We start from the raw sequence: 19,401 nt of genomic DNA on the forward strand, positions 1-19,401 counted from the left end.
TCAGTCCGAGGTGAGAGGTATCAAACTTGAAAATAAATTCCAATTCAGATGTCTTCCTTTATAATCTGGTGTTAAAATCGCTTTGTTTTAAAATGCACACCATTAAGTATTCAATAGTGTGTCCTACCAAATTGAAATGCTCACTTACCGGTTTATGTGCATTTAGATTCCTAATGTCTGATTTGTCTCCATTCATGCTTTGGTCACCTGATTGTCCAGTTTGTCCAATATACAAAGCAGGGGGCACTGCTCACACATTAGTGGAAGTGCAGGAATATGAGCCCCTGACCATGTAACTGATGTGGATAGGTCCAATGATGGTGTCTCCAGTGTAAATATGTGGACAGAGTTGGCAGTGGATCTGGAGTGTTTTGATGTCTGTTTTGTGCCCATTGACCCTTTGTCTAAGGGAGTTAGAAGTCTGTCCAATATACAAAGCATCTGGGCATTGTTGGCACATGATGGCATATATGATGTTAGTAGAGGAGCATGAGAAAGTGCCCGTGATTCTGTGAGTAACCTGGTTAGGTCCAGTGATGGTATTGCCGGAGAAGATATGTGGACAAAGCTGGCAGCGGGCTTTGCTGCAGGGAAAGGTTCCAGGACTGCTATTCCTGGGGTATAGACTGTGGCTGTTGGTGAGGATCCTCATAAGGTTGGGAGGTTGTCTGTAGGAGAGAACAGGCATGTCACCCAGGGCCTTCTGGAGTGTAGCATCCTGATTAAGGATAGGTTGTAGGTCTTCAGTAATTCATTGCAGTGGTCTGAATTGGGGGCTGTAGGTGATGACCAGTGGTGTTCTGTTCTTGGCTTTTTTTGGGCCGATCTTGGAGTAGCTGGTCTCTGTGTACGCGTCTGGCTCTGTCGATTTGTTTTTTTACTTCTCCTGGTGGGTAATTCAGGTTTATGAATATTTGGTAAAGTTCTTGTAGTTTTCGGTCTCTGTCAGTTGGATCAGGGCAAATGCGATTGTATGTAAGACCTTGACTGTAAACAATGGATCTAGTCATGTGTGCAGGATGCAAGCTAGAAGGGTGTAGGTAAGTATAGCGATCAGTAGGTTTCCGGTACAGTGTGGTACTGATCAGGCCATCCTTAATTAGTACTGTAGTGTCCAGGAAATGTATGTCTTGCATGTTGTAATCGAGGCATAAGTTGATGGTGGGGTGTAGATTGTTAAAGTCTCTGTGGAATTCTTCTAGAGTCTCTGTACCATGGGTCCAAATCATAAAGATGTCATCAATGTATCTTAAGTAGAGGAGGGGTAATAGGGGACGCGAGCTGAGGAATTTTGGTTCTCTGTGTCTTAAATATTGAGTCTGTTCTGGTCTAGATATGGTCTGAAGAAGTGGGTCTGTCCCACGAAAGCTCACCTAATAAACTATTTTGCTAGTCTTTAAAGTGCTACTTGACTGCTTTTTGTTTTGATAGTTTTTAAGTGAGGTGACACAGGACCAATCAGTCTCCTGAAAGGAGTACAACTAGTCTGGAAAAGTTGAGAACCACTGCTCTAGTCTAAAGGCTTTCCCTCTATTGAATTTCAAAGGCCTGCTGAAAACAAGGGACGTGCTAGAGTGTCTCTAAAAAGGCCCTCAGAATCTTTTTTTTTTAAAGGTGTTAGTCTACATAAAGCTTCTCTTCCAATAAAATAAATCACATTTGTTGTCCTAGCAGCAGGTGTTCTTTTTTCTGTGAGTGTTTCTAATTGGACAGGTCTGTGTTATGTCACAGGTTGTTTCTTAGCAGTGCTATTTACTAATGGAAGTTAGAATCAGTGAATGATTGACTGGGATGTATTGTGAGTCATTGCTGGAAAAAAGCCTAAAAGAATCCTGCATCCCATATTTGGGTATTAATGAAATCCCTGAATGAAAGCAGTAATAATATTCCTTTGCTGATGGCTAAAGAGGGCCCTAGATTCAAACAACCCTGAACTTTGGGGAAGTTTGGTCCCAGTTCTACTGATGGCTAATACAGTTTTCATATTTATCTCTTGAGAAAAAGATCAGTGGTATAAATCTAATTTTTGTTGTTACTGATGGAAGTTAGTGTGTTTTGAATGAGCTATTGTGTTCTTTGAACAATCATAGCTCTGACTCTTGATGCTGTACTGATTGTGAACAATCCATAACTTGCTTATCGAGAAACACCATGCCAAATATATAACAGCTTATAATAAAAAAATTACTCTTTTGATTCATGTAAACAAGTGGTATTGTATTTGAATGGTAACCTTTGTTTGTTTTTTTACCATTTCAGTTATTTGGTTGTTTCTTAGCATGGGAGACTCGAAATGTCAGCATTCCTGCTTTGAATGACAGCAAATACATTGGGATGAGCGTGTACAATGTGGGGATCATGTGTATTATTGGAGCTGCAGTTTCGTTCCTCACTCGGGACCAGCCCAATGTTCAGTTCTGCATTGTTGCTTTAGTCATTATATTCTGCAGTACCATTACACTCTGCCTTGTTTTTGTACCTAAGGTAGGTGAATTCATGTTTGCTAGTACTTACATTGTTACTTGACTTTTGTATGATAATTCTGTATTAATTTCATTTTTCCTATGAACAAGGGAAATATATGAGATTTCTAAATTAAGCCAATGTCTTACACATTAAATTATCTCTGAGCGCTAGTGGGAAATGGGGTGAACTTCCATGAGATTACAGAGTAAGCTGAACACTTAAAGCAACATGTACAAGAACTTGAATACATACAGTTGTAGTGCATACCCTCTCACTAGCTTGTTAAATCTGTGGGAAACAATGATTTGCATTTGTAATTTGAATAAGTCCCTAGTTCTTTCTTTCAGGGAGTGTAAAAGCAGAGGGATGCTATTGAGAGGCTTAGCAAACCCCAGTTCAGTTGTCTACTCTGCCACAGATGTCCTGTGTGACCTTAGGCAAGTTACTCAAGCTCTTTGTTTATGTCTACACAGCCCACAGCAGCTCAGGTCGATGGGCTCAGCCTCTCAGGGTTTGTGCTGCCATGCTAAGAATAGATGTGTCAGCAGTGGTTTGGTGTTTTGGCTCAGGCTTGGAGCTTAGGCTGTGGAGTCATGTGCTTGCCTTACGCTTGCAGAACCTGAGCCCCAGTGCCTATACAGCTACTCTTAGGCTGCTTCTACACATGCCACTTCTTTCGGAAGCGACATGGTAAGGAGCAGCCTGGAAGATGCTAATGAGGCACAGGTGTAAATTTCCCACTCCTCATTAGCATATGGACATATGATTCGGAGTCTGGAAGAAGCCCCAAAAGGCCTACAAGGTTTTGCTATCTTGTTTCCTTTCCCTCCATCCCAGCCCACTAGTTCATCTCAGCCCCAAACCCCTAAGCTCTCTAGATGCAGGGACTATTGTTTAGTGTTTGCATTATGCCTAGCAAAATGGAGTCTGGCCTGGTTGTGGCCTTTTGATGTGCCCCTGAACATAAATATTAAATAGTAATAATAAATAATGAATAGTAATCTGAAGTAGAGTGTAATTACAGAATAGTTACTTGTATGGCGAGAGAGGCCGTACCGATACTGCCTGCTGCATTGGCAAGTTGTAGCAGCTGTAGATTGGGTACCATCACTTTTCTTTTTTGAGCGTTAATCTGAGGGACAGTGACCGCTTGCCTTGTTTTACAAATGTCTTTTAAAAAAGCTATCTTCATGGCAAACTGAGCAAAGAAGCTCCCTCTGCAAGTGGCTTTTTAATTTATTTTTGACAAATTCTTCTTTTAAAACACTGTTATGTTGATATCAGTAAGCATTTTCCAGGAAGGAGAAAGTGAGTGCCCAGGACAAAGTGCCTTTACAGAAAGGACTGTCAAATATACAGAGTAAACAACTGAACAAAGAGAAGAAAATGTTTCTCTTTATTTTCTTTCAGTTCAACCATCATAGCGTGGGCTATAGGCCATAGCAATTGCCATATGAACTCAGCCCAGTCGCCTATCTAGTTGAATAACCTGTTGCCTGCATTAGATGCTTCAGAGGAGAGTGTAAGAATGCTCACAATGGAATAAATAAATCAGAGGGAAATTTATTCCTTAACTTTTCTTCACATATAGGTTACCTCATACCCCAAAGTATGCAGATTTGTGAGCAATATATTGTTGCCTTCCTGATTTGGCAGATTTTATTGTTTGTATAGAAGTGCAGTCATTTTTAATACTATCATATTGCTGGCCCATTAATATCTTGTTGAAATGAGCTCCATAGGTTAAATATGCATTGTATTACAAAATAGTTCCTATTAGACGTTTTAAATCTGCTGCCTGGGCAGTCCCTTTTTTCTTATGTTACGTATACCCTTATGTGTCCCCACTTATTCATCTCCTTTCTAAAGTAAACAGTCCTAATAGTTTGTCTTCCTTCATAGAGAAATCTTCCCATGCCTGTTCATTTATCACCCACTTCTGAACCCCTCTTCTTCTGATAGATCCTTTCTGCGATAGGATGATCAGAAATGAGCATAGCATTATCTATGGCTATGTCGACACTACGAGATAAATCTGAATTTATTAATATCAATTTTGTAATTCTGCAATTTATTAGTTCCAATTTGACCATCCTCACCTCCCACACGCTCCTCACAAAGTCGACTCATTGCTGCCACACTCAAATTGGCAAACATTGACTGTTACAGCAGTGCACTGTGGGAACCTATCCCACAGTTCCCTCATCCCTGTAGCATTCTGGGTATGCTCGCTGGTCTTTGACATCATCTTCCTACATTGCATTTTCTTCATTCCCCTCCCTTGCTAAGCAAACGTCCATTTTTCCCCATTGAAAGGAAGGAAAAGTAGGACATCCACACGGACGGCAAAAAAGTTTACAGAACTGTCTTTCTTCTGCAGCTGAATTCTTAACTGGCCATTCACCGCGTGTCCCCACTCCCATAATTGCATCCAATCCCTGAAAATAATACAGGGACACTGGCTGTATTCTCAAAGTTAGAAGAAAAAGGATAGAAAAGTCTAGGAAAAAAGATTTTTGACTTCACTGAAAATAATACAGGGACCTCAAAAAAGCATGAAGACAGAGAAGATAAGAAAGTTTTTCAGAAAAGAGAGTTGCTGATGGGAGAATCTTTGGCTTTCCAATGCACTATAAGGCTTCTGTGCAACGACTGTCTTCCCAACTGACCATCCACTGAGTGTCCCATCTCCCATCATTGCATGTGATCCCTGAAAATAATACAGGGGCTCGGACTGTATTCTAATGTTAGAAGGAAGAGTTTAGAAAAGTCTAGGGAAAAAGAATTTTTGACTTCCCCTTCACTACACAGACATTGCCAACATGGGTGATGGCAGTGAAATATCATACACTGAACTTATAACGCAAACAGGAATCTCAACTAGACACCCCACCCCTGTGTTTCTGGAGTAGTCAAAGCATGAAGACCGAAGATATTAGCAAAAAAGATGTTATAATCAAAATACTAAACCAGAAGGTGTCTGCAATGGACAGCAAGCTCCCGGGGTGTGTGGGGGTGCTGTGGTGTGCAGCTGCTGAAGTATTCTCCCCCCAACTATCTTCGCCACCAGTGGCAGCAAGCCCCAGTGGTCCCATGCTATGGGTGTGGGGGTGTTTAGTGGGGGGCCACATGCAAGCTCGGAGCCGCCCAGCCAGCAACCCTTACCAAATCTAATCACGACCCATGTTTGAGTCATGACCCACAGGCTGGGAATCCCTGCTCTATCAGCATTACCAACACTTCCACTGCTTACTGGGATCCTAGAAGATATCTGGGGCAAATTTAGAGCTAAATAACAGCACAGAACACTGAGAGCCAGGACTGGTGCTGCTAGCAAACTTTATGGGCCCATGGAAAACTTGACCACATCCATGATAAGTGGTTATCCGTTTAACCAATACTATGCGGGAAGGCGGATGTTGCCAGACGAGAGACTGCTGAACTAGAGAGGTTTAACCTGTATTTTTTTGAATGGTTAGTTTTTATTTTAGTCTACTAATGGCTAATTAAGCTGCTTCCTCCTCTTTCCCCCCTATTGTGAACTCACACTCAGTCTAAATTCCTTCATGCTCACTCTGTAAATACTCTTCGATCTCATTCACCTGGGGCTTTGTTCAGCTCAGCATATGCCTTTTAACCATAGATTGTAAGAAAGTTTCAGACAGAAGTATGGGGTTTTTTTTTAAGTTGAATGTTTCTCTTTGAAGGAGAAGGGAAATAACTAACAAGGGATGATGCAGTAAAGTTTTAAAATAATTTAAATGGAACTTTAAGAAACATGTCCCAATCATTTGAAAAAAGGGTATATCCACAAATAGTCTGCATGGTCACAGAAAAATTATACTCCACATCAAAATTTAAAACAAAAAGCAGTCAAGTAGCACTTTAAAGACTAGCAAAATAGTTCATTAGGTGAGCTTTTGTGGGACAGACCCACTTCTTCAGACCATAGCCAGACCAGAACAGACTCAATATTTAAGACACAGAGAACCAAAAACAGTAAGCAAGGAGGACAAATCAGGAAAAGATAATCAAGGTGAGCAAATCAGAGAGTGGAGGGGTGGGGGGGAAGGTCAAGAATTAGATTGAGCCAAGAATGCAGACGAGCCCCTATAGTGACTCAGAAAGTTCCCATCACGATTTAAACCATGTGTTAATGTGCCGAATTTGAATATAAAAGCCAGTTTGGCTGCTTCTCTTTCCAGAATGGTGTGATAATTCTTCTTCAGTAACACACATACCTTTAGGTTATTTAGGTCATATTCAAATTCGGCACATTAACACATGGTTTAAATCGTGATGGGAACTTTCTGAGTCACTATAGGGGCTCGTCTGCATACTTGGCTCAATCTAATTCTTGACCTTCCCCCCCACCCCTCCACTCTCTGATTTGCTCACCTTGATTATCTTTTCCTGATTTGTCCTCCTTGCTTACTGTTTTTGGTTCTCTGTGTCTTAAATATTGAGTCTGTTCTGGTCTGGCTATGGTCTGAAGAAGTGGGTCTGTCCCACAAAAGCTCACCTAATAAACTATTTTGCTAGTCTTTAAAGTGCTACTTGACTGCTTTTTGTTTTGATGGTGTATAGACTAGCACAGCTTACTCTCTGTTACTAATCAAAATTTAAATGTAGTGTCCACTTAGATGGGGACTGTACTTCAGAATGCAACAGTTCATTTCTAAAGGGGATCTCCTTTTATTTTTGTTTGGAGGCACAGAAGAAACTGATCCAAAAATAAAATCCCCTGCCAAATTTCTCATGCTTTTAAATCTTTCAGTTAATCACACTGAGGACAAACCCTGATGCAGCCACTCAGAACAGACGATTCCAATTCACTCAGAATCAAAAGAAAGAAGACTCAAAAACATCAACATCAGTCACCAGTGTCAATCAAGCCAGTACATCACGGCTAGAGGGACTGCAGTCAGAAAACCACCGTCTGAGAATGAAAATCACAGAGGTATTATTTCTTGTGTACACTAAACCAGATAATTCTGTCTTGGGGATGGAAGTACTTTATTTGCATAGGCATAAAGCCATACAAAGCTTAAGCTTATTTTGTTTTGTTCAACTAAAAACCTCATAATGTTAGCCTCTGTTTTAGAGACAGAAAGTTTGTTAACAAGTGAGAAAAATATAATTAGCATTGTCATACTTATGAACTGGATGACTCAGCAGATGGGACTTCATCTCATTAATGATCTTGTTGTATAGATGTCATTGTAAAAGCACAAAACTTATAGTATGACCATTGTGGGACTCAGAGTAGATGTGATATATATGATACAGGGTGTGATATATGGGTTTTTTGTATTGTATCTTGCAGCTTGCAAATAATAGTTTCTCTTTTATTGCGTTGCTCCAGTACACCACTTTTGAGGTAGCAGAGGCAGCATGGTCTAGAGGATAGGGTACTATGCTGTGCACCAGGTGATCTGGATTCCATCCCAGTTGCTGCTGCTTCACTGCTGTGTGTGATCTTGGACACGTCACTTCACCTCTCTATGCCTCTGCTTTGCCTTTTCAGACTAAGGCAGTGGGGCACACAGAACTGAGCCTTTGAATCGCCAGGCCCCAGGGCAGTTGCCTCTTGTGCCCCTTCCCCCGCATTGGCAGGCCTACTGTAAGCTTTTTGGAGTACAGACTGTCTGTGACTATATGTCTGTACAGTGCCTAGCACGATGGGGCCCTTGTCTTGATCTTGGTTGGCACTTCAGGGCACTATCATAGTACAACTTTCCTGTTAGCATAGCCCAACATTTGTGTGGCGTTCTGGTCTCCGAATACAAATATCAAAATCCACCAGATGTGGGTCTCTCTTCTGCCTTAGAGACATGCTAAGGGAAACACCGCAGCTTTGGCTTTCGAGAACCGTCCCCTAAGGTAAGGTTTTAGGGCAGTGGTTTGCCTGCCCCACCTCCCCATTCAGCAAGAGGAGATAAAAGTTCTTGTTCCCGCTGTTACCATTCTGCAGCGGAGCCTGGAGCCTGATTGAGCCCACAGGGCACAGTGTGGACTTGCCAGGAAAAGCCATGGTTCTGCTGCACCTGGTTGCCTTTGCAAAACCACATTGCTGGAATTATCCACTGAGCCTCCTGAGTGCTTGACCCACTTTAAAGCAATTAGTCAGTGCGTCCGTTCCTGGCATTCTGCTCCCTGTTATAAATGGTGTGCAGTCCCAAGTGGCCTCACGTAGTCTCTTCCCACAGGACCACATTCCCCACCGCATCCGAACACTGTGTCAGTGTGTATTTAGAAGAATAAACATTAAACGGCTTTTACATTTCTTAGTTAAGCTAATTCCACAGCTCGTGCTACGAACTAATCACAGATTTTTAAGGCCGGAATCGGGGTCAGATGAATGAATTTTGGGACTCTGTGCGCTCTGGTAATTGGAGCCCTGCACACGGACACCAGAACGCCCCTCAACCCTCCTGTGCCCTGCCAATCCGCCACACATCCTCGCTTGTTTTGCCAGGCTCTCAGAGCTCAGCTGCAGGAGGCGGGATGGTGCACTTCCAGCTGGGCTCCTAGGGGTCTTCTGCAGGCTGCCATGCTAAGCAGCAGGCAGGGAAAAGGGGCTGGCCAAGGGGTGTGCCCCATGCTGGTCTGGGACTGCCCCAGCCCTGAGCCCCCACAAGACACCCTTTAAGGAGCAGGAGGGGTAGAAGCTCTCCCACATTCCTACTCATGCTGCTCGTTGCTTGCTCTTCCTGTTCCATCATTGCCAGAGAGTGAAAGTGTTCAGCTCACAGGCCGTCCTCTTCCTCCAGGCTGCTGAGCCAGGGGTAGCAGAGTGAGTAACCCACATTGTGAGCTTTCCTCTGGCTCCCTGACAGTGACGGAAAGGGGTGAGCAAGCAACAAGAAGCATTGGTAGGAATCAGGGGGCTTCAGCCTCTCCTGCCCTCCCTAACGTGTACCTATGACAGCCCCTGCCCTGAGCCCTTCCTATGCCACCAGCTCTGATTCTTGCATCCTTCTGCATACCAACCCTCTTCTCTGAGCCTCCTCACACTCCCAACCCTGATTCCTGCACGCTCCCAGCCTCCTGCCCAGACCGCTGCAGCCCCCACATCCCCACCTCCTGTCAATGGGCCCCCCACGTCCCAAAACACCCCAGCCCCCTGCACTCCACCACACACTTAAATTTCTTAAAGGTACTTTCATAATGCACCCCCACCCCCCCGAAACAGGGTTATAGAATAGTACCTGTAAGAAACTTAAGTTACTTTCACCCCTGCAATCTCGGTATATAGCTCAGCAGCCATGATATTCACCCAACTCACTGCAGCCCCCAGCACCTCAGCCTTGTACTGGCAATTTGGGTTATGAAGGATCTAAAAAAATTAGAAAAATAATTATCAAATCACAGAAAGCGTAGAACTTTCTCAACTCTGTCATTCAGAAATGATGGGCTCGATTTTCTTCAAACTTCCTAAAACATCACTGAAGTAAATTACAGGGCAACGTCCTTACAAAAGGAGTTTCTCTGAGATGGCTAAAAGGAAGTGAAAACTCCAAGAATGTTGTTTGTCACAGAATATTAGGGACGCCAGGGCAGTGAAGTAATAGCTTTTATTGGACAAGCTTCTCTTGGTGGAAGAGAGAAGCTTTTGAGCAAACACAGAACCTCTTCTTCAGACCCTGTGTAAGCGTGAAAACGTGTCTCTTTAACCAACTGAAGTTGGTCTGGTAAGAGATATTATCTCACCCATCTTGTCTGTCTTGAAAGAATGAAATGCTTCCTGCAGTCTTGACTATATTGTCACATCCATGATGCCACAGTTGGGGTAAGTTCCCCCTTTTCACTGCCAAAACTAAACAAATGAGTTACTTAGGTCAGTGCTATTTTGTTATTGTTATAAGGAACTGTTTTTCACAGGCTGAGTTCACGTGCTATGATTCCAGGGCGTTCGGGGCCCACAACAGCAGCGCAGGGAGAAAGGGGTCACATTGCACCTTCAGGATCCTAAGACTGTTTTGGGCAAGTCAATTTATAATAGGCCAGTCTTTACCTAAGCTCTGGCAGCCTTGCATGAGCTGTCTGATCAGCTGTGCAATCTGTAGTGTTCATCATTCGTGCAGCAATATACATTGGAGATCACTCAGCTTCTTCTAACATGCCCCATGCAACCTCTAGCACACATCTTATGCAAAGGTCCTACCCTGGAGCATAATCCTTGAGCTTCTTGTGGTGTCTTTAGAATGCTATATACTGTCCCACTGGCATACAGGGTCAGGAGCTGCACACAGAATGCCTACCACAAATACGAGAGCCAGAGGCACCATTGTGATCATCTAGTCTTAACTCCTGCATAACATACACTTCATTGTATCGATCTCTTGTTTAAACACTTTCTTTTTGCATCATGTTATCAACTGTATTGACATATTATTTGATTACTGAATCTACTAAATTATTCAGTATTTCTGTGCATTGCTGTTGCACTGATTCAGACAAGGCCAAAAGTAAAAATAATGGAGAATTCCTACGAACAGCTGGCTGGTTTGCTGTGGAAATGAATGTAGTTGCCTGCATTATTACATTTGTAAAGCATATGCAGTGAATGAAATTAAGAGGTTTCCATGTACGTATCCAAGGACTCTCTCCTCTATTAAGCTTCAGTTAGATGACAGTGTCACGTTAAGTAAAAATTGCTTAGCTAAAATCATAGACTCATACAATCCTAGGGCTGGAAGAGTCCAGCCCCCTGCCCAAAGCAGGATCAACCCTAACTAAATCAACCCAGCCAGGGCTTTGTCAAGCCAGGACTTAAAAACTTCTAGGGAGGGAGATTCAACCACTTCTCTTGGTAATGCACTCCAGTGCTTCACCACTTTCCTGGTGATATGTGTACATTATCTCAAGCAAACAACAGGTTTTTGTTAGCTATTTAGGGACTTATGTGAACAGCTGTCCACTTTAACTCTTTGTGGTTCCTTTAGCATGGCTTTCGGAGGTAGTATGGGGTGCTATTAAAACTTAGTATTTGTCACACTGCAGTAATTACAAAGCCAAATTGTTCTAATTATAGAAAGTTAAGCGTTTACTGAAGACAATGAAAGCGGAGACTTGTGTTTTTCAGGGTTCCCTCTCACTAGGTTTTTTTTTACACTGGGTTTTTGTTCTACAGCTGGACAAAGATTTAGAAGAAGTTACTATGCAGCTCCAGGACACACCTGAGAAGACAACATACATTAAACAGAACCACTATCAGGATCTTAATGACATCCTCAGTATACGGAACTTTACAGACAGCAAAGGTAAGAATCAGTGGGGCATGCTAAGGGCTTGGTCCTGCATGTGCTAATCAGACATGCCCCAATGGGTTGGCTCCAGAAGGCTCAGCATTTTACAGGACTGCATGTTAAATTATGAGGTTTAATTTTGCAAATGTGCAGAATCAAATATTAAGCTATAATCTGCTCACTGCTTACTTGTCTCACTCTATAAAATGGCCTTATCGGACTGTGTGCTCTCAGAGCTTATCACATGTAGTAAAATATCATAAAGGACTTTTTCAAAGAGATTCAGAATCAAGGATTTTTCAGAGCTGCAAGCAGGCATATAATCACAAAGGGATAATTAAAAAGACCCGTTTTATTTTGGATGTCATGACAGTTAACCGCGTCTCTATTAGACCTGACCCGACCTGACCTGAAGAAAAGTTCCATGTAAGTTCAAAAGTTTTGTTTCTCTCACTAACAGAAGCTGGTCCAATAAAAGATATGACCTCACCCATGTTGTCAATATCAAATGTGGGCACCCCCACCCCCATTTTCAAACATGATCATTTTATTAGGGAGTCCAGATTTTGCTTGTGGCAAAAAGGCACAAAAGTAAGTATTTTCATGCTTATATAGTAAGTGCTGGTGTGAGCTGGTGTTTAAATAAGAGTTACCTAGAAATAGGTTGTGCTAAAGAGGAATTTTCTTTACTATAAGAGCTACCACACAGCTGCTTCCACTATGTGTTCTGCAGAACTCCCCAAAGACATACAGGCAAAATCATTACCTCCATTAAATACGTTCCACTCTTGGGAAGTGGCACGATCCACTTATGTCACAGTCAGGACACCTTGCTTCTATTTCTGGCTCTGACATTGATCTGTTTTCTGACTAAAATGGGGATAACGATGTGACAAATCAGGAAAATGGCTTTTTATTCTTATTAATCTTATGTATGACCCTGTCTCCCTGTTTGATTGGGTATTGTCACCTGCCTGAATGCCTAATCAGATCAAAGGGAGGCTGCTGAGAAACCAAGAAAGGGTAAACAATGACACACATTAATGAGACAGCCTCTAAAGGACCCAGTTCAAAGAAGAACAAGGGCAGAACGCAGAAGTGAGTAGTAGACCTGTCAACAGCAATTCTGGGGCCTAAGAGAGGAAAATCTCTCCCCTGCTCTGCCTCAGCTGGTGCCACAAGCCCCATCCCCCAAGAAAACCCCCAAGCACAGCCTCCCCGCCCCGTTGACCAGAGGATGCTCTGGTGGGCACAGCCCTGTCCCCCACCTGGCCAGAGGAGTCTCTCCCCCCTCCAACTGGAGGACCCCAGGACTGCACACAGCCCCACCCCCTACATTTCCAGAGGAGCCCCAGCCCACCTGCAGCCACACCTCCCCTCCTTTCCCCAAGTCCAGCTCAGTGGTATTTGCTCCTCCACTGCCCTGGAACCTGCATAGGGTATCTCTGAAGTGTCTTTGAAGTGAAGCTCTTCTTCAGAGCAGGCTGGGTCTGGAGAAGAGGGGGAGGCACTGCTGTGGCTGGCCCAGGACTCCTCTGGCTGGGAGGAGGAGGCAAGATGCTAGGGGCTATTCTGGGCAAGGAGCTTGCAACTAGTGCAGGCCTTTTCTGGGGTGGGGGGTTGGAGGTTCTCTCGGTGAGGGGTCTGCAGCCAGCCCTGGACTTCTCTGGCAGGGGGCAGGGAGGCTTGTGGCTGTGGCCAAGGGATGAGGGGGAGCGTGGGGTGGAAGCAGTGGAGCTGAGGGCTAGCTTCCCCCAAGAGGAGCCCCAACCACCGCCTACTCACCTGGGCCTGTGGCCCACCTGAGCGATTTAAAAAGGCCCACTGGATTCATGACAGCTGCTACTATGGCACAGGCTGCGACACCTGGGCCCGACCTACAGACTGCCTTGAGAGTTACTCTGCAGCAAACTAGCTGTAATTTGGTTCCCAGAGAGGAGAGGGACACCAAGTCAAGTCCATGTAGGGAGGTGAGGAGAAGGTGAGGCATAGATGATAACATACATATAGAGCTCTCCATATACTTATGTACTGATTGTGCGAAATAAATCATACTTTGTCATGGAGAATCTGCTTCGATATCATTGAATGTTATCACTAATCACAGGAGAAGGATTCTGGTAGGGTCCACACTCAGTTTGATTGGTAGGCAACACTGGTGTTCAGGGACATTTAACCTGGGAACCCAGTCAGCGTGGTGCTGGGGTACAGGATTGCCTCCCAACAACAAGTAGATAGACAGCTCTCCCCGTCGAGAGAGGTGCATGCTGGGTCCCAGAAGGGGCAGCCTGACTAATGATGGGGACAACAAAGTGACAACCTTTTCTACAAATCAAAATCACTGTATGAGAGTTAAGTGTTATAAGTCTAGTTGTCCTGCAGTGGCTCCAGTGCTTGAGTACCAAGTTCAGGGCAGGCGGTTAAGATCTAAGACACAAATCTGAAATTGAGTGAGAGTTCTATGCTTAGATTTCACTAACCAAGTATCAAGTGTACACTCCCAAGGCTCAAAACAGGAGTCACAAATAGAGCCTTTGGGCTCTGTGATCCATCCTGCCACCTAGACAAACTTACCTGTGTGATAGTTGGTGTCTTATACCAAAACTCACAATGACATCCCAAGGGATACAAAATCCCAGGTAAATTGGTCTCTCATTATTTATACCAAAGTCAACCCTTGTAGCCAATCCTATCACAGACAATCTAAAGACATAAGTCAGGAAAAGAAAGAAGAGAATTACTTATAAAGTTAAGGCAGACAAATATGCACACTCAAATGTGTTACAGTCTTAGAATCCAAAGGTGATAGAAGCTGCCGTAACATTCCCTGTGAAGGGAATTCCAGTATTCTCTTGGTGTAAAAGTGTACTCCAAGATGGAGATTGTCACATGAGTAAATCACCTGTCCCTGATCTTTTTAGGCAATCAGCTATTGCCTGCTCACTGGTCTGAAAGTAGACAGAAAAGTTCTTATACAGCATATATAGCTGATGGACTCATGCAATCATTGGGCCAAGATCAGCAACACGAACTAACCCCATGGAGTGAAATTAAGCACTTTTATAATGTGTTTAAAAGAAACGTGGAATGTTTCACAAGTGACGGACACTCCTGAAAACATAACAAAATACAAGTAATAGTTCATGCAAAAAAAAAAAAGCCATTAAATATGCCAAATGAGCCCTTAAATGTCATTAAATGATGCCAAATGGTTTGAATAGAAACAATTCCCTCAGTAAAGGGTATTTTAACTTTGACCTAGCTCTTATTCCTAATAATTTATTAAAATAATTTTCTATGCATCTCATATTCTCTTTGTGCTCAGTTAACTTTTCCACAGAACACTAAAACTACTCAAATTTTAAACATCTGCAGCCCAGACTTTTCACCATTGTGCACTACATGAGTGCCAAGGATATGTTCCATTTTCACGTCTTTGTCCCTCAGCTAAAACATTCTACCTTTTTCTGCATTGAAGTGCAGATTTCAAAGCTATTCTACTTAATCAGGATCATACTGTCCCCGAGCATATATTATTATTAATGATTTTTTCACATTATTTCTTCCAGCTCACTGGTATATAAAATACACAAAAGCTCTCTGAGACTAGACTTTATTTAATAAGATTTATTACTTTTTTTTTCTATGAAACTGCTTCGACTCAAAAATCTTCTTGTAGCCAAGATAGTTTTTCGTTGTGAACTAATTAAGAGATTTAGCCAGAATAAAAATCCCAGATAAACAGAACCCTGTTGTCTGCTCTAGCTAAACCAAAAGCTTTAAGAAGTTTAAATAATGAAGAATGCTCAGAATCCCTTTATTGTTACAGTTGTTGGGCCCAGTAGCTATACCTTTCTACGTAGCTTTTTGCAACATTACTGTGTCGCTAAAAGTTGGGCAGTGTACCTGCTATTTGTCTACACTTTTGCAATAAAATATTTCTAGACTACCCCCCACCCCTCCCCCCCACACACACATGTTGACATTCACTTTTGTCAGCAGGAGAGGAATCCTGCAGACAAAGCACTATTTATATTAGCATTTTCCTCAGAGAAATCTTTTGTCATTCAGGGGAGGGAGTATTAGCACCTTTGAACGACAAACTGAGCTGAGGGGACTAAGGGGATTTCGAAATGTGCGGGGTCCTTTCGAAAAGGACCCCCATGCGGCCGTGCCGACCTGCAAGGGTTCAAAAGTGGCGCTTTCGAAGCACTGCAGCTGGAAGCGTCCTAATGCTAATGAGGCACTGAATATTCAGTTCAGTGCCTCATTAGTAATCTTCGAAATGGCCAAGTGTGGCCACAGCCTATGAGCTAACTGAAGAAGAATTTAACCAAAATACATATAGTGGCGTACAGGAATATGAAGATGTTAGCAGCACTCATTTGGGATGATCTGCAAGACCTACCTCACCATGGGCGAAATGAAACCATTCCGAATTTGCAGAATTAAAATCGCTATATCACACAATGACATATATTCTGTCTCTCTAGCACAGTGACAATAGGGTCAGATCCCAAGAGGTGCTGAGCACCTAAAACTCCCAGATTAGCTCTTTATACAGGAGTGCAGTGCTATATTTGAGAATAGACCAGTACCCTAGTTACAAATAGAGGTTGTCCTAGACACGTGCCTCCCATCCATAATCCCATGACACTTCTGTGGCATCTACAGCAATTGCATACTTGGAAAAATAATACTACGAAAGCATATAATGAATTTTGGGAGTCAGTTTTGGAACCTCTGTGATACAGAATTAAATGGTTTCCCAAACCAAATGTGAATATATTCACCTGTAAAATCCCATCAATTCTACTTATCTTCTTCAGATGAACACTTCAATCTCCCTGGACACTCAAAAACAGATTTAAAAGTAGCAGTCCTAAAACAAAACCATTTCAAAAATAAAATGCAGAGAGAAATTTCTGAGCTGCAATTCACTTCCAAATTTGACTCCATCAACCAAGGCTTGAACAGAGACTGGGAGTGGTTGGCCTGTTACAAAAGTTCTGCTCTTGATGTTCACACCTCCACATTAGCATCGGACAACGGGCCACATTCCCCGATGAACTGACTTGTTTTCTCCTCTCTTGATGTTCACAACTCCACATTAACTGCCGATAATGGGCCATTTCCACCCTGACTGAATAAACCTTGTCAGCTCTGGCCTTCCCCTTTACTGAAACCCCCTCTTTAAATCTTCCTCTGAGACACCCCCCACCCCCACTCATGCATCTGACGAAGCGGGTCTTTGCCCATGAAAGCTTATGCTCCAAAATATCTGTTAGTCTATAAGGTGCCACAGGGCTTCTTGTTGTTTTTGAAGATACAGAGTAACACGGCTACTTCTCTGATACTCCTTCAGATGGTTTATTTTCCTTCAGCACTTTGCTTCTGCTGGCATTAGAGTTATCGGTGACAGAGAGAGAGTCTGTTCTGGCTTGTCTGTGAAGAGAACAGTTGTAGCACTACCTTGTTCCCTCAGTTATGTTATATAAACACCCTTTAAAGCAGAAGTTTGCCTGCAGAATATTTGCTACTAGTGATGATGTACAAGCAAGAAGACTCCAGATTGGCATTGAGGAAAAAAAGGACAGATTTTTATACTCCATTTTACTCAGTTGGACAGTATATTAGAGCCAGAACTGTGCTCAAAGGTCCACAGGAGCAGTACCCTGGCATTTACACAGTGCAGGACTTCTGTAAGTGTTCCCATACTCTCCCCATGTAGAGGATATACCAGCAATTGGATAGGTCCTGTCAGAGAAGGAAGAAGCATCTCTATAATGCACTATCAAATGCTTCCTCTCTATAATGCAGACTGCTATAGAGATTTTGGGTTGCTCCAGACTTGAAGTAGCCCTCGGGTTGCTGTCATAAATCAGAGCAATCCTGAGGCTACTTTGGTATATGCCAGGAACCATGCAGTTCTCTGGAGCAGGCCTAATTCCTCTCCCCAGGCTTGTCTCAATTATATATATTTTTAAAACCTCCTTTTTTCTAAACCCTCCCTGCAAAGTGTTCACACAGCCAAGCAGGGTAATTAGAGTAAGAGAGCTTTTCCCTCAAAATAATTACTCCAGCTCTGTGAATGACTTTTGTGGACACACCCCCTTTTCAAGATGGAAAAGGAATGTGTGTGTGAACAAAGCACAGCTATTATTGTCTCATGCAAAGGCTCCTTTTGCAGTGCTGTAGCTGTGAACTGTGGTTGTCCAGGAGAATACTCAGTTTTGCAATGCTGTGACCATGTGAATTCGATTTTTCCAACATTACTTATTTAGACATAAGAATGTCAGAATGAGTAATGCCGAAAAAACCTGCAGTGCAGACATAGCCCCCTTCAGCTGTGCCTTCTGTCCCATGCCTCTGGGAAACACAGCACGCGTGTGACACAGGATCTCAACCTATTCTTCCTTGCAAATGAGTAAATAGACTGAACTAATAGATGACTCCTCTGCCATACCATTTTAACAGGTGCTTTTCAGAGTAGAGCAGCACTTACTGCTGCTTCTAGTTTGCATCTTTCATTAACTCACTAGTAACTGGTTGTCTTCTAAAGAGCTATCAATGATATCTGCTAAAGGAACGTTCCCCTTGATCTTTTGTTAATCGTTTTCACTGTTGGAGGTCTGCTGGCTCCTGAGTTTTAGTTCAATTCTTCTGTTTAAGGGCAAATAGTATCCTCAAATACCTGTGCATAAAACCCATAGAAATCAGTGAGAATTGAATACATGTACATGAAGGTTGAATATCGCCCTACAGGTTCCACCTCCCTTATGCAGCACCCTCAGTACCTGACTGGTCCCAGGTGAGGGAATTTGCCAGATGAAGGGAAGTCATCTATTGTGGCCACCCAGTCTGCTGCCAGCTTCTATTTTGCACCCAAGTCCAGTCCCAGCACCCACTTACGTCCTTCTGGGCTGACATTGACCTGGCCACCTCGGGTTGCTGGTCACAGAGATCACTCTAGCCATGGTCAGCCTGCCAGACGTGGCCCAGGCCCCACAGGCACCAACTCTAGACACAACCATGGCCAAGGCCGCATGATGCCGGCTCAACCCTGACTGGGCTGCTGGCTTGGCCCCTGCTGGCTCTGGCCTCAGTCACATGGAGACCAGCTCTGGCCCTGGCCAGACTCATGGCTCAGGCCCCAGCACCCTGAAGAGTGGCTCTGTCTCCATCTGGGCGACCAGCACAGCACTGGCCCTATGGGCGCCAGGTGTAGCCCAGCCAGGTTGTCAGCACAACCCCAGATCCACAGGCAGTGGCAAGGGACATCAGCCCCTCTGGGCTCCCCTGCCCAATGTAGCCAGGCTCTCCCTACTAACTTCCCACCCTAGCATCTCTGGTCCAGTAACATCTGTTGTCCTGACAGACAATGGATGTTGCCAGACAAGAAAATGTCGGTTTTGGGAGGTTCAATCTGTACAAGAAAAACAGATGAAAATATATATTTGTAATGTGGCTAATTTTATGTTGAGGTAGGAGTTTTAAATCTTTCATTTACTGACATTTTAGCACTTAAAATATGCAGTCTTAATGATGCATTAACATTGTGTTTGGCATTTCATTAGACCAGGAAATAATAAATGATTCATGGATGACAGGCAGTTCGATATAAAACCAAAATCTATATTCTTCAGTAGAATCTCTTGATTTATTTCTACATCTAAGTTTTAGA

The 19,401-nt window shown here is 43.3% G+C and overlaps 1 protein-coding gene across 2 annotated transcripts in view; it reads left to right on the forward strand.

The window, feature by feature from the left end:
- The window catches only part of GABBR2 (gamma-aminobutyric acid type B receptor subunit 2), a 776,613-nt gene that overhangs the window by 739,401 nt on the left and 17,811 nt on the right, over positions 1-19,401 (forward strand). For both annotated transcript variants that reach the window (XR_012644212.1, XM_074985985.1), the window contains exons 15-17: positions 2,260-2,484; positions 7,244-7,426; positions 11,603-11,732. Coding sequence is in view for 1 of the 2 variants with exons in the window: in XM_074985985.1 (XP_074842086.1) it covers positions 2,260-2,484; positions 7,244-7,426; positions 11,603-11,732 (538 nt within the window). In the remaining variant the exon portion in view is untranslated. The remainder of the gene's footprint in view (positions 1-2,259; positions 2,485-7,243; positions 7,427-11,602; positions 11,733-19,401) is intronic.

Source organism: Carettochelys insculpta, chromosome 2 (assembly GCF_033958435.1).
Source record: "Carettochelys insculpta isolate YL-2023 chromosome 2, ASM3395843v1, whole genome shotgun sequence".
Taxonomy (NCBI): Eukaryota; Metazoa; Chordata; order Testudines; family Carettochelyidae; genus Carettochelys; species Carettochelys insculpta.